General features: G+C 40.7%; 1 protein-coding gene across 3 annotated transcripts in view; it reads left to right on the top strand.

The window, feature by feature from the left end:
- Window positions 1–6,584: 6,584 nt before the first annotated feature.
- Window positions 6,585–14,398, top strand: part of ACTR8 (actin related protein 8) — a 28,390-nt gene continuing 20,576 nt past the window's right edge. The window contains exons 1-6 of one of the 3 annotated variants that reach the window (XM_073351535.1): window positions 6,585–6,992; window positions 8,101–8,271; window positions 9,324–9,434; window positions 9,670–9,774; window positions 10,668–10,841; window positions 11,615–11,708. In XM_073351535.1, coding sequence (XP_073207636.1) covers window positions 6,870–6,992; window positions 8,101–8,271; window positions 9,324–9,434; window positions 9,670–9,774; window positions 10,668–10,841; window positions 11,615–11,708 — 778 coding nt within the window. In that variant the 5' untranslated portion in view covers window positions 6,585–6,869. The remainder of the gene's footprint in view (window positions 6,993–8,100; window positions 8,272–9,323; window positions 9,435–9,669; window positions 9,775–10,667; window positions 10,842–11,614; window positions 11,709–14,398) is intronic. The other 2 variants (XM_073351533.1, XM_073351534.1) reach the window with 2 other exon arrangements.

A 14,398-nucleotide genomic window follows, 5' to 3' on the forward strand; every position in this document is an offset into this window, starting at 1 on the left:
CCCTACAGGCGCTATCATCACTCAGCACAACGGCATGTGGAGCTCCACACCCAGCTAGATTGCATGAATACTCCCACAGCCAGTCATGATCACACAGAGAAAGGCACCAGCCAAATCCCCCCCAGCTCCCAGCACTGTGTACATTTATTTATTGGTTCATCACTTCATCAACAGAAAGTGGATAAACACCAGGCTTTGCAAACCTGAGCAGTTTTGCCACACACTTTATACAAATTCACTGGTAAAGATAAACAGTTAAACAAATGTATTGACTATAAAAGATAGATTTTAAGTGATTATAAGTGATAGGCAAAAAGTCAGAGTTAGTTACCAAAAGAAAAGAAAATATAAGCATGCAGTCTAAACTCTCAACCCTATTAGACTGCACAACATCTAGGTTAAGCAGTTTTTCTCACCCCACTGGATATTGCAGTTCATAGTACACAGGATTCACCCTTGAAACCTGGGCTGCTCTCTCCTCTCTTGGACTCTTAAGTCTTCTCAATGTCCTTATTGCTTGCAGCATAGGTGGGGGCAGGAGAAAGGCCAAGCGTGTGGCCACTGTGTTCTGTTTTATACCCTTAGTCGATGTGCTTGGAGAACACAAGTCCAGGCATTTCTGGTGGGCATTGCTAAGGGCATGTCTTCACTAGCAATGTTAAAGCACTGGCCGCGGCAGCGCTTTAACGTGGCTGTGTAGTCGCGGCATAGCGCTCGGAGAGAGCTCTCCCAGTGCTATTAAAAAAACAAAACAAAACACTTCCACGAGGAGAATAGCTACCAGTGCTGGTGCACTGTCTACACTGGCACTTTACAGCACTGAAACTAGCGGTGCTCACGGGGGTGTTTTTTCACACCCCTGAGCGAGAAAGTCGCAGCGCTGTAAAGTGCCAGTGTAGACAAGCCCTGAGTCCCCAAGCAAGGTTGAGCAATTCCCCTGGTGTGGCCTTATGCAGGGGAGTCATTGAATTGTAACTCCCTTGCTGCACAATGGCTGTGGATGGGTTGTTTGACACCCCGCCCGGACATTGATTACTTTCCTTGCTGTTGTCTCTGGGGAGCTAATATCTGGCTGATTCCCCAACTCACATCATGTTTTAGTGACAACCGTACAACGCAATTCTCATAACTACATATACATTAATGATTATGATTAGAAAAATGACTTTCAGCAGATCATAATCTTTCCCCTGATACCTCACATGGCCCACTTTATATGTAAGATCACAGTTCTATAGAAATGAGGAATATGAGGATTACAGGGCACTCCTGCAAGGCACAGAATGTCACATGCTGTACTTAGCCTTTAGATCTATGAATTGCTATTTCCTTTGTTTAAAATGGGTGCTTTATGTAATATAAATGTAAAATAGTAGGGCAAACAAAACTTATTTTACCATTTATTTGTAGGTAAATGCCTGCTTCTTAGGACAGGCAACTGGACTTACACATTTGCAAGACTAAAGGGAAGAAGCATTAGATGATGGACCAAACGAGTGGGAATGTTGTGAATGTGTATGCCTAATGGAAACTGCTCTGCAATTAAGCAGATAATGAAGTTGTGCTGGGAATTCCTTCTTCCGGGATCCAGTGTAACTGAAGTGCAGTGTTATTAAATGCACATGTTATTTACTGTCTGTCTCAAAGCCTTTTTGTATAGTTTGTGAATATTTTATTGTAGTGGCAGAGTAATAAGCAAATATATTTGGCTTTGCAAAACATTGACTCTCTTCATCCTTGGTTAGTAAGAACCATTAAAATAATTCTATTGATAATACAGTAAGTATGTTCATGACCAAAGAAAATTCATTCACATGCCACTTTTTAGCATTTGGTATAGAAGATCACACAAGGGACAAGCTTTAAGAAGGGGTATTTCTTGGCACATTTCATATCTAATATTGTATCTTAACAGAAACTGACAGCATTTTCCTTTCCATTTCTTATATTTCTGTTAGACTATATATTATGTAGTCTAACAATGTTACCTTTTCAACCTTATACTATTTTTGAGACCTTTTGTCATGCAACGTTTTATACTGTTTCCTTTTCACACATCAAAAAGATCCTGTTCATGCCCAGTAACTGGATATGCAGCATATTTTTATCTTTTAAGATCTGTGTCTGTGATGGGCTAAACAACTTCTAGACTTCAACTGAGGGCTTGTCTATAGGGCTAGTTAGCGGCCAGGATGTGAATATACAGGGCGCTAACTAGCTGTGTGGACCCTGCTACTTGCACCAAAAGTGCTCGAGTGCATTTTGGCATACTCCCATTTTAAAATACTTCTTGGGCAGGAGCTCCATTTGTTATGCTTATACAAAGCACACAAGATTTTTTTTTTTTTATAGGGGAGAGGGCAACATACCGCATTTATTGAAGATACAACAATTAGCATATGCTTTTTCGTTACACATACGCACACTATGCACACTGTCCCGCCAGTTGATGTTATAGTTGCCAGCTAGGTTGATCACCAGTAGGGAGGAGCCAGGTTCCGTCGGTCATGACACGATGCTCCGAGGAAGTCTTGGCAGGACGAACCCAAAGTTTTATGGCAAGGCAACCCGTTTATACAGTGACTCTTCCTCATTGGGACCAATGAGTTTTGCTCCATTATGCTGTAATTAACTGTTGTTTGACGAGTGCTTGCTTTTGTTTTTTTTAATTGTTTTTGTTTTTTATTACAGCTATTTTGTCCCCATTGATAGGTGCCTGTCTCATCTTTAGAGTAGACAATTTGCCGTCCTCTGACATTTTAATAGGGGTGTGTTGCAGCCTTCTGGCGCCCTTGCGTCTGTTTCTGGTTTCTTCCTTGTACAGCTGGTTTAGCTATGGCCTTTACACTTATTTTTTAACACATACAATTTTTATTTACACACAAAACCCTTCTTTAGAGAATTTGTTACCTTCAAAAGATAACAAATAGTGTTTTATGTTGAACAAAAAAGGCACTGTAAATTAGGCCTTACTAAATCTTGCAACTATCTTTTTCTACATTGGGGCCTAGGCCTTCAAAATTTCTCTAATCTAATTAACATAGACACAGACAAGATTCTGTCTGTTACTTGCAAGGCATGAATAAAAAGAAAATGACTAATACTAGTATCATAGAATATCAGGATTGGAAGAGACCTCAGGAGGTCATCTAGTCCAACCCCCTGCTCAAAGCAGGACCCAATCCCCAACTAAATCATCCCAGCCAGGGCTGTCTCAAGCCTGACCTTAAAAACTTCAAAGGAAGCTCTCCCTAGGTAATGCATTCGAGAGCTTCACCACCCTCCTAGTGAAATAATGTTTCCTAATATCCAACCTAATCCTCCCCCACTGCAACTTGAGACCATTACTCCTTGTTCTATCAGCTGGTACCCCTGAGAACAGTCTAGATCCAGTCTAGTCTCTTTGGAACCCCCTTTTAGGTAGCTGAAAGCAGCTGTCAAATCCCCTCTCATTCTTCTCTTCTGCAGACTAAACAATCCCAGTTCCCTCAGCCTCTCCTCATAAATAAATGTGTTCCAGTCCTCTAATCATTTTTGTTGCCACTATTCTATTTATTTTATTACCTTAATTCTTACTATAAAACATATACTGTATATAGGTAAAACATAACCAATTATATAGCACAGTACTTATGGTACAACATAATCCCACTTTTGACCCCTCAAGAACAATTCTTGAGTGGGTCATATTTTATATAATTGTTTCATAGCAATGTATTGGGAGGCAATTTGAGCTTGTGGTTGCAACTTAATGAACTTTTTTTTTTAATCCAGCAACACCTACAAAACATTCCAATTAGGTAAGAACAGGATAGTACCAATACAATTAACAATGGATGAAGCATAATTGACAATATGCCTTTGGAAGTGGGTGACCAGCCTGTAAAAACATCATACCAATGATATGCAGTGAGTTCTTTTTTAGAATTAGTGATTTTAATTACTGGTATATCTTCATTTGCATGTGTTGTTTTGACAATTTGTTTTTCCATATCCTTTTGGGTTTCTTGCAAAAATGGAGTTACTTTTGCTTCTAGAAGCAAATGATCAGCTAATTCCTGCCAATCCAAACCAAGGGAGATGTGGAAAAATTAACTAAGAGGGCGATCACGGTACTTTGAGCTTTCTTTAGTTTAGGGAGGCAATAAGTGTGGTTATTGGTGTATAAAATGCATTTTTTGAAAATATTGTTCTCCAGGATGCAATACATACACATTGTTCCATATATAAAATATGGGTTAAACTAAAAAATGTATCCCAAACTCATGTGCCTAACAACATATCCGTACTGCATGGTTTTGTGGTGGCAGACAGGGAGAGGCATACCCATTTGCGAGAGTCCCACTCTGTACACTGTTGTGTGTTTAATACTATTTCCCGCCCCCCCCCCCCCCCAGCCCACTGACCCATAATGTGAGGTAATCAGAAAGATCCCATTGGCAGTTTTGGTAGTGGACTGACTTTTCATAGCTCTGCCTCCACAGATTGCTGATGTGCAATTCTGACAATAATTTCTCCTAGTAGCAGTTCAGGCTTAACCATGTTGGAGACAACTGGGGGTGTATATACCTAGACAGTTTGTGTGTGTATATCTATCCATCTATCTATCTTATCTGTATAGTTTTTCCCAACAGATGGGTCAGAGAGAGGACTTTAATCCTCCCCCTGTTGCCCAATCCTGCTACGATTTGGGGTATACCCACCTTTAATTATTTTCCCCCAGTAGTCCGGGGTGGAGAGAGGAATGCTAAACCTTTCTTCTGTTTCTCAGCCCTGCTACGACCGAGGGTGTGTATACCTTTTTAATCATAAAATATTTTAATTCATAAAATACCAACAGTGAATACACTATTAACCACAAATCGTTCCCTCTTTACTGCCTGGTATCTTTATGAGCGGGGGTGTGCACACCTGAATGATCTATCACCTTTAAATGTATGGTATGCCTTCTTAGCAGTATTGTTAACAATTACAGTGCATATTCTTCCCCCTTTCGCAATTCTCCACCAAAAATGTTATGCTTATACAAAGCACACGAGATTTTTTTTTATAGTGGGGAAGGCAACACGCCGCATTTATTGAAGATACAACAATTAGCATATGCTTCTTAGTCACACATATGCACACTGTCCTGCCAGTTGATGTTATAGTTACCAGTCCGGATCAACCTACTGGCCAGCTAGATTGATCACCGGTAGGGAGGAGCCGGGTTCTGTTGGTTGTGACACGATGCTCCGGGGAAGTCTTGGCAAGACAAACTCAAAGTCTTGCCTGTCTCATCTTTAGAGTTGTCAGTTGTATTTGGTGCTGTTCAAATATGTGAAAAGTTTTTTCTTCACAGTGAAAACAGGCTAAAGAATAAATACAGATTTATTGCCATGCGTTTTCATCATAGAGGAGAAGGAAAAAGAACTTCTCCCAAGTTATGTGTACATTTTGTTTACTTTCACCTATATTCTCAGACTGAAGATACTGATCATCTTGTTGTTTAGTCCCTGATTCAAAATGTGAGTGTTCCTGTTGACTTCAAAGGAACTGCTCATGGGCTCAAAGTTAGGAACACATTTAAGTACCTGGCCAAATCAGGATCAGATGCCTTATGTATTATTGTGTGATTGTTGATTTGAACTTTTTTCTAAGCATCTGAGGCAGTTAATTATTGTAACAACTGAAGCTATACCTTAGAGTAGTATAAATTCCTTGTTTATTTGATTATGCCATAGTCACCAGATGGCAAAACCAGCCCTTCCTGTAGTTCAGAACTATGACTTGTAGGCATTTAAAGCAAAGTTGCTGCCTGTAGTGGACTTTCTTTCTAGATTTCTTTTTAAACCCCATCTCTTGTAACAAGAAAAACCTATTTCCCAGCATATCTGGTGGTTAGATGGAGATTATCCTTTAAAAAAAAAATCCTGTTATTGGTCCGTAAAAAGAGCTTCCTTCCCACCATGGAAAACAGTCAGAGAGATACACAGCATATAGGTAGTTAATGTTTTAATATTACATAATGTGCACAGAATAACTATGCTTTAGGGGGAAATAAGCATAATATTAAAAAAAAAAAAACTGTCTGAATTCTGGATGCAGTTTCTAAGAAAGGTAGCTTTCTACATTAGCTTGATGAGTTTTCTCATCAAATCTGACTTGCATGTTTTCTTAAATAAATAGCGTGGAGTACTCTTGACTTCTGAAGGGATTAGACCTTGAACAGTTAAGAGCTGAGGGTTTGCCTGTGCAGTTTCAAATGTTCCCAAGGGGAGGGAATGATACCATTTTCTAACTTCTGTGACACATGCAGCTTTACCAGATAAACACCACCTCCCCCCTTTGCCCATAGAGTGCTGTTCTGGCCTTCAAGCTGCAGTAAAGCATTGCACAGTCTGCTTACACAGATGCCAAGCGATGACAGGCTGGTCAGTGGGAATGTGACAGTATCCGCCCTTGCAAAATATTCGACCCTTGCAAAATCGTAAATTGGGGGAAGGGGGAATGAGGGTGGGAATAATCATTGCTGTTATTGTGACAACTCAGTAAAGGGGGGACGGTGACCGCTGGCCCCTGGGGCTGCAGGAGGGACCTGAGCCTTTGTCGGAGGGTGTGGCTGCCTTGGGCCTGTACCGCCCCTCAGCGGTGTATGTGCTCTGGGAAGGGGAGGCCTAAGCCGCGGCTGGAGCAAGGGGCCAGGCCTGACTTTGCCCTGGGAACGCGGGGAGGGGCCGTACGCGGAGCGCTGCGCCGCGCGGGCCCCGGAGCGGGCGCAGGGACACGCCGGGCGCGCTGCCGGTCGGCCTGTCTCCGCGTTCGGTGTCGCGCGGCCGGCGGGGAGGGGACCCGGACCCGGACCCGGACCCGGACCCGCGCGGGCGGCCATGACCCAGGCCGAGAAAGGCGAAGCGGAGAACGGGAAAGACAAAGAGCGGGACAAGGAGCGGGAGCAGCGCGGGGCCAAGCGGCCCATCGTCCCCGCCGCCGTGCCCGAGTCCCTGCAGGAGGTGAGCCCCGGCGGGCAGCTTAGACCGCCCGGCCCAGCGCCCTGCGGCAACTTCCCCAGCGCGGGTCACCCCAGCCCCCTGCCCTCGGGGCGCGGGTCCTCCCCCCCAACCCTCTCTCCCCTCGGGGCGCGGGTCCCCTCGTCTGCCAGCCCCCTCTTCTTTCGGGGTGCAGGTCGCCGCCTCCCCCCGCCCCATCTCCCCTCGGGGTTCCCTCCAGCCCCTTCTTCTCTCAGGCACGTCACTGCAACACTGCACGTCACTCGGGTGTCTGGCCACCTCCGTCTCTCCCCGGCAGGCTGTTCCTTTCTCCTCTCGGCTCTCGCTGCTGAGCCTTTGCTGCCCCCAGCGCGCCCCCCGCCTCCTGCACGAGCAACTCTCTCCTTCCTCCTCGCATTGCCCCTTCCCCGCCGCACGGGTGCTCCGCCTTGTGCTGGCTCTTTGTGCCTCCTTCCCCGTGGCAGCTGCACTCTCGCCTTCTCCGCAGGGAGGACCCCTGAGACGGGAAGGGAAAGGGCTGCCCTATGCATCCAAAGAGATTCCCTGTTGCCCTCTCTGGTGAACGCTGCGCTAGTTGACTGTTTTCCCCTTCAGAAAGACTTCCCTCCCCTGTGGGATCGTGGCAGGCCTCTCTCTTTCTGTGGTACATGGGGTACTTCAAAATATGTGCTGGGGACATCCTCAGAACTGTGCAGTTGGCATTGCCGAACTTATCCAGGTTAAATCTGGAGCAAACATCAGTTATAAGCATCAGTTGTGGAGTGGTTTTGAGATATTAAAAGTTTAGCATCTGCCTGCATTACACACTCTTTGGCATCCGGAGACAAAATTTTCCTAGTGTGAAGCATTTTGTCAGTATCCCTGCTGGCTGTCTGTTTCCACCCCAGACTTGCATTTCAGTGGTTTTGTATGTATATATAGCACTTTGAAATCCTTTGGGATAAAAGGCACTACTTTATAATGTACGTTTAGTAGCACTTTGTTTGTAGAGGGTGGTGTCTCAGGGAGAAGTGACTGTAAACTCAAGAAGATATTAGGCAATTATAGGCAGAAGTGGACTACACTTATGGACGTGCATGTAATATACTACTGTGTATTTCAATGTTTCCAGCAAATACAAAGCAACTTCATTGTTGTGATACATCCTGGATCAACAACTCTGAGAATTGGGAGAGCCACTGACACACTTCCTGTTGGTACTCCCCATATCATTGCAAGAAGACAGAAACATCAAGGACAGCCTGTGTACAAAGATAGTTGGCTCCTAAGAGATGGACTCAATGTAAGTGCCATGTTAAATTTTAGAAATTGTAACAATTCAAGGCCAGCTAAAACTATTTCCATTTTTTTCATTTTACTTTTGGTTGTGAATTGTGGGTTTCGTATTTTCCATGTCATTAAATTCAAACATACTTTTCCAAAGAAACACCAAAGTATGGTTGTTTAAAACTAATATCAAAAGAATGAAAGAAAAGACAATTCAGTAAAAATTGTGACTAAACAACAAAGAAAATATATTAATAGGCATTTAGGTGAACTTGTTATTACTGGTGGTCAAGGTTACTGTTGGTATAAGCAGGTGCCATTCCACTGAAGTTAACAGAATTGCACAGTTTATGCTGTTTGAGCACCTCTACTTGTTCTGAGCACATTAAATGAAAGAATCATATGCACACATTACAAGCTCTTTAACAGATCTTCCTATTTGCTCCCATCACACTTTACATTCATATTTTGGGAATGGTGATTGGAGTAGAATAAAGTTAAAATCTGATGACTTCATTTGCAGCATATTCATTCAAAATGAAGTTTGTAATTTATTTAATACATTACACTGTATAATCTTTTCTAAGAATATGATTGAACAAGCAAATTTAGTTTAAATAATTTAAATGTACACAGTAATGTTTATAATTTGAGTCTTTAATGTAAATTAATTCACCAAATTAGCATCTTAAATATTTTTAAATTTTATTTTCTGAACAGAGTATTACTTAAACATGTTACACCTATCATTTTATATTTGTGGCATTTAATAGACAATGTCACCGAGCTCACTGGAATTGGACCCAGTCCAGTATCCATTAAAGTTAATGGAAAGACTCTAATTGACTCAAGTTGTGTGTTAGGGCTCGTGAAACAAATGTGTGTTTTCCAAAAGTCAGTGTACAGTCACCATACTTGCATTCTCATCATCTCTTGTCATTTAATCACTGTAGGGATCTCACATATTTTACTGACTGTCAGCTTTAGTATTCATTATACAGAGTTGTATACTTTACTTGTATTTTGAAAGAGAGCTTTTTATGCTGTATGTGTTTGTTTTTTGTTTAGAAACCTGAAAGTACTGAGCAAAGACAAAATGGCCTTAAAATGGTGGACCAAGCAATATGGTCCAAAAAGATGTCAAATGGTGCAAGGCGTATACCAGTGTCACCTGATCAGGTAACTCATTCAGAATAGTTTGTTAAATTGTTCTGTTATACAGTAGTTCAATTTGATATCTTCTAAAGGGTAAAAGAAGAGCAGTTCATGCAACAATAAGCAGCAGATGTTCCTTGGCCATACAGAAGAGGAAAGTGCATTCTCAAAATGGGCCTTCAGTATATTTTTCCACTTATGCATAAAAGATGATTGGCAAAATATTTCCTAATAATGCATGACTTAATTTACATTACAGTCTCGATCATACAATAGACAGATGCGGCCGGCTATTCTAGATCACAGCTCTGGGAACAAATGGACAAATACATCCCATCATCCTGAGTATCTGGTAGGAGAAGAGGTAGGAGTTCACTATCCCCTTGAAACAAGGTGCTGGTATTGTCCTTTAATGCAAATATTTAAATTCACAATTTGATATAATATGTATCAAACGGCAAGTTATCCTAAATATTCAAACAGTAGATAATGATGAAATCTCTAGCTGGGGGGGGAAATCCTCCCAAAGAGACTACATGACCATTTAGTGTCATTTAGCATGACATGAAAATTCCCTAACCTGGAAAAAGTGCTTATTTGTTAATTAGAGTAAACTGTAGTTCTTTTAAGAATCCTTTTCCTCCATTGTTTTTCCCTCATACAAATAAAACATCAATGATTAACACAAGAAACTTTTTAGTTAGATGTTAATAAAAGCAATAGGTCAAATCCTCAGCTAGTGTGTAAATTAGCATTTCTTCATTGACTAAATTAAACTGTCCCATTGTGTATAGTATGCAGAAAAGGCAAGAAATCGGTGACTGGATCAGCACAAGGCACCATATGCCGCATAATTTGTTTATTGATTACTTCAGTGCTTCAGAGTGTTTGTTTTCTTTAAGCACTCTTTTTTTCTCTCTGGTCTGGTTTAATACTTGAAATTTGTTACCAACCACTCCATGGGGTTATTTTTATTGTTACTCGTATTCAGATTTCTAGTTTCAGATCTTTAACTACTTACCCATTTTTTTCCTATTCTATATTGGATTGTCCAATCATGCTCCCATTGCTGTAGTTGGAAAGGCCTTTCCATTTGAGAAGAAGTTACTTTTAAAAATATTGCAGTAGTGTACAGGGGCCCCAATCCTGGATCAGGGCCACATTGTGCACTCTGTGTGTGCAATCTGTTGTATCTGCTAATGAACAGAACAAATTGTTAGCGTTAATTATTAACCTTTCTTTCTCTTTTCTCTTCAGGCACTATATGTTAATCCTTTAGATTGTTATAATATTCACTGGCCTATCCGAAGAGGACAGTTAAACCTTCACCCAGGGCCTGGCGGCTCCCTTACTGCAGTACTAGCAGATCTTGAAGTTATCTGGTCGCACGTAATACAAAAATATTTGGAAATACCACTGAAAGACTTAAAGGTGAGCTCGTGGTGACTTTCAGTTCAGCTGAGTAAGTTTGTACTACACCCACATCTGAAGCCTCTTATTTTAGCTCCATCTCTTGCATTGTCTGGAGGGTTCCAGGGGGTGTCAACTGAAGAGCCACCTATCTTACTCTTGTCGCTGACCGTGTTGCCTCTCAATCTTTCAGTAAATTTTGTCCCCCAGCATGCATTGCTCCCATGGATTTTACTTGGAGTTGTGTGCACTTATCTGAGAGCAGCATTTGGTACTGAAACTTTAAAAGTAAGTTGGATAGTCTTTGAACATTCAAATTCATAAAATATTTCACTTCATTGTTCTGTCTTCATAGGCTGATTAGAGTTTTTAAGGGACTGAGGTCTAGAATCAGAGTCTAAGGCCAGAAGGAAACACCAGATCATCTACCCTGACCTGCATATCACAGGCCACTAACAGCACACCCAGGCTAAACCTGCTTAATTTTTCTTATTGAGCAGGTAGCTTTTCTTGTGTCTGCCATGTCTATTGCATGAAATGTTTTTAAACATTTCTTAAGCTCCTGTAAATACAGACATTTGATACCACATTGAACTGAATTTTTAAATGATGAAAATAAATGTTTTTTTACATTACCACGCTCTCTCCAGTCGTTCTGCTTCTTCTCAGTGCCTTTACATCTGTATTTTTTCAGTAGCGTACCATGGGGCATCTAGCATTCTAGCATATATAAAGGAATTGTTCTGAACTCTACATTGATTTGAAAGCTGCCCGTAATTTGCTTTTGTCTTCAGTATTACAGATGCATTTTACTAATACCAGACATCTATAATAAACAGCATGTGAAAGAACTGGTACATATGATCCTAATGAAGATGGGCTTTTCAGGTAAAAGTGAATAAGTGAGCATTTAATATTCATTTGTATAGCTTAAAGATTTTTTTTTAAAGGCATCTGATTTCTGAGCCAGACCCACTTTCTATTCTGAGACTGGCACCCCTTGCCTCTTGCCAGTCACTATTGCAACTCTTGTCTCTTTTGGCAGGGCTAACTAGTAAGCCAGCATTATGGCAAGTTACTCATGCTCTTCGTTTACTTCTTAAAAGACCAAACTTATCACTTCAGGTGAGGCTTGCTCCCGACCAACTTACACAAAGTAAATCATAAAGCAGCTCTTGAAATGGGATACAGACGCCCCCCAACTTACACAATCGTTCCATTCCGGAAAGCCTTGCATAACTTGAATTTTGCATAAGTCGGAAATGTATACCTGTACGTTACGCAAAAATTTCCGCAACTCAAAAATCCTATTTCTCACTTATGGAACATTTTCCGTAAGTGCGAATTTGCATAAATCGGGTCTTGCGTAACCCAGGCAGCATCGGTATCTTGCATGGTAACAGACTGATGTCTGAAGCCTCGTTGCCTTCTTATTACTGTTGCATTTTAGTGATGGGTTTAAGTGTCCGTGCAAAGAATGCTGAGATCCTTCAAGGTTTGAAAAAAAGGGTCTATATAAATGCAAGGTGTTATTCTCCTTTTCATTGATGGATCGTACAAAAGGAGTATCTGGATGACCTAAATATTTACACTCGAAGCAGGAGAAGATTTTTTTTTTTAAATACTTACAGAGTGAAGTACATTAATTTTTGAACTGTTGAATTGTTTTCTGTTCAATGTTTTTTCCCCCTAGTTTGAAAGTCCCTTCTTTTTATAGGAAATAAGGAAATGTAATTCCCTTCCAGTTCATAAAGCTAACAAACTTTCCATGTAATGTAATGATTTTTTTTTTTTGAAAGTCCAAGACTGACTTTGTGTCATATTGTGTTTTGTTTAGAGAGTCACCATAGCACTGGCAGTGTAACTTGATGTATGAACAGAGTGCTTAAGTTTAAACTTATCAAACAGTACTTGCAGGAGCCAGAAAGTCCACTTCTGTGTTAGGCACTTAAAGCTCTTAAACAGATTTGAAAGCTCAAAAGAGAGGCTTAGAAAGTGGAAACAAATAAGATTTACAATAATTTACATACTAAATGATAACATGAGGTTAATTGCAAGCCATTAGAGCATATCTACCCTTGTGAGCCTTTTATGTTTAATATCCTTTATTGTTGAGCATTCTCACAGCAACAAATAGTTTCCTCTTCCTTGCTAGACACCAGTAGTATGAACTTGCTTAGCCTTTTCTGTAGCCGATAAAGAAAATTCATAAGATAAAAGGAAGGGATTTAAATAGGTGGAAGGGAAACAACCTGCAAAAGACAGAGCGTCTTAATACATGTATATGAATGAAATTGATTTGTTGCTTTTTTTTAAGATGAAATAGCCAATTAGGTCCCTTCCTCAATTTATAGCTGTTTTATAGCTCATACCTGTAGTTTTTGGTTGGAAGGTCTTACTCTTAGGGGTGCATACCCTAATGAGGAGAATACTACATGTTTAATGGTATGTGGAAAGAAAAAATGTTTGTTCTTTGACAATAAAGGCTTATGTCTACATTGCTGTGCATACAGGAAAAAGTAACAACATACAAGAGGCTGGGAAAGACATTTATTCAATTCTTCTAAACTTTCCTCCTGTTCCTCTAAGTCTGTTTGATGACAAAGTTTAAAAAAAATAAAGCCTCCTTTTTAGTTTTTGTTTGGCTAAGTCTGACGGATTACACAGTGTACATGAGGGTGCATGAGTATGAAATACTGGAAATTTATAGAAGTTAAAATATTATCAGCTCCACTTGAGGGCGCCATTTCCTAAACATTAATTCAGTGTTAAGATGAACTAATTACTGAATGTAACTACTAAACTCCGTGTCTTCTATTTAAAAGACCTACATTTAAAATTAGTCAAAAGAAAAGGAGTACTTGTGTGCCACAAGTACTCCTTTTCTTTTTGCGAATACAGACTAACACGGCTGTTACTCTGAAACCTTAAAATTTGTCCTTACCTATTGTTCTACAAACTACTTGCCTAAAATGAGCAATTCTCTTCCTTCAGAGTTCAGAAGAAGGGGATTTGAATGGAGTCTTTGTTTAGTACTCTTCAAGTGAAAGTGTATGGCTGGGATGTAAACATGAAGAATGCATTTGTGAGGGTTGAAAGTGCATTGAAGGGGATGCACAGAAGCATGGTATCAAACCTTGTCTATCCATTTAAAGAACTTACTCAAAAGTTAAAAAGGAAATGATCAGATTAAAATCAAAAATGCAAGAAAAATGTCTTCCCTGTGTGACAAAGAGGCCCATTAGTGGCTCACTACTTTGTCAGGTTTCAGAGTAGCAGCCGTGTTAGTCTGTATTCGTCACGAAAGCTTATGCTCAAATAAATTGGTTAGTCTCTAAAGTGCCACAAGTACTCCTTTTCTTTTTACTTTGTGTCAGCAACTCTTGTCAGGTCTGACATACTCTGTATATACCAACTCACTGTTATCATAATCTGTGTCTAAAAGGTGTCATAGAATCATAGAATATCAGAGTTGGAAGGGACCTCAGGAGGTCATCTAGTCCAAGCCCCTGCTCAAAGCAGGACCAATCCCTAATTTTTGTCCCAGATCCCTACATGGCCGCCTCAAGGATTGAACT

Source organism: Lepidochelys kempii, chromosome 7 (genome assembly GCF_965140265.1).
Source record: "Lepidochelys kempii isolate rLepKem1 chromosome 7, rLepKem1.hap2, whole genome shotgun sequence".
Taxonomy (NCBI): Eukaryota; Metazoa; Chordata; order Testudines; family Cheloniidae; genus Lepidochelys; species Lepidochelys kempii.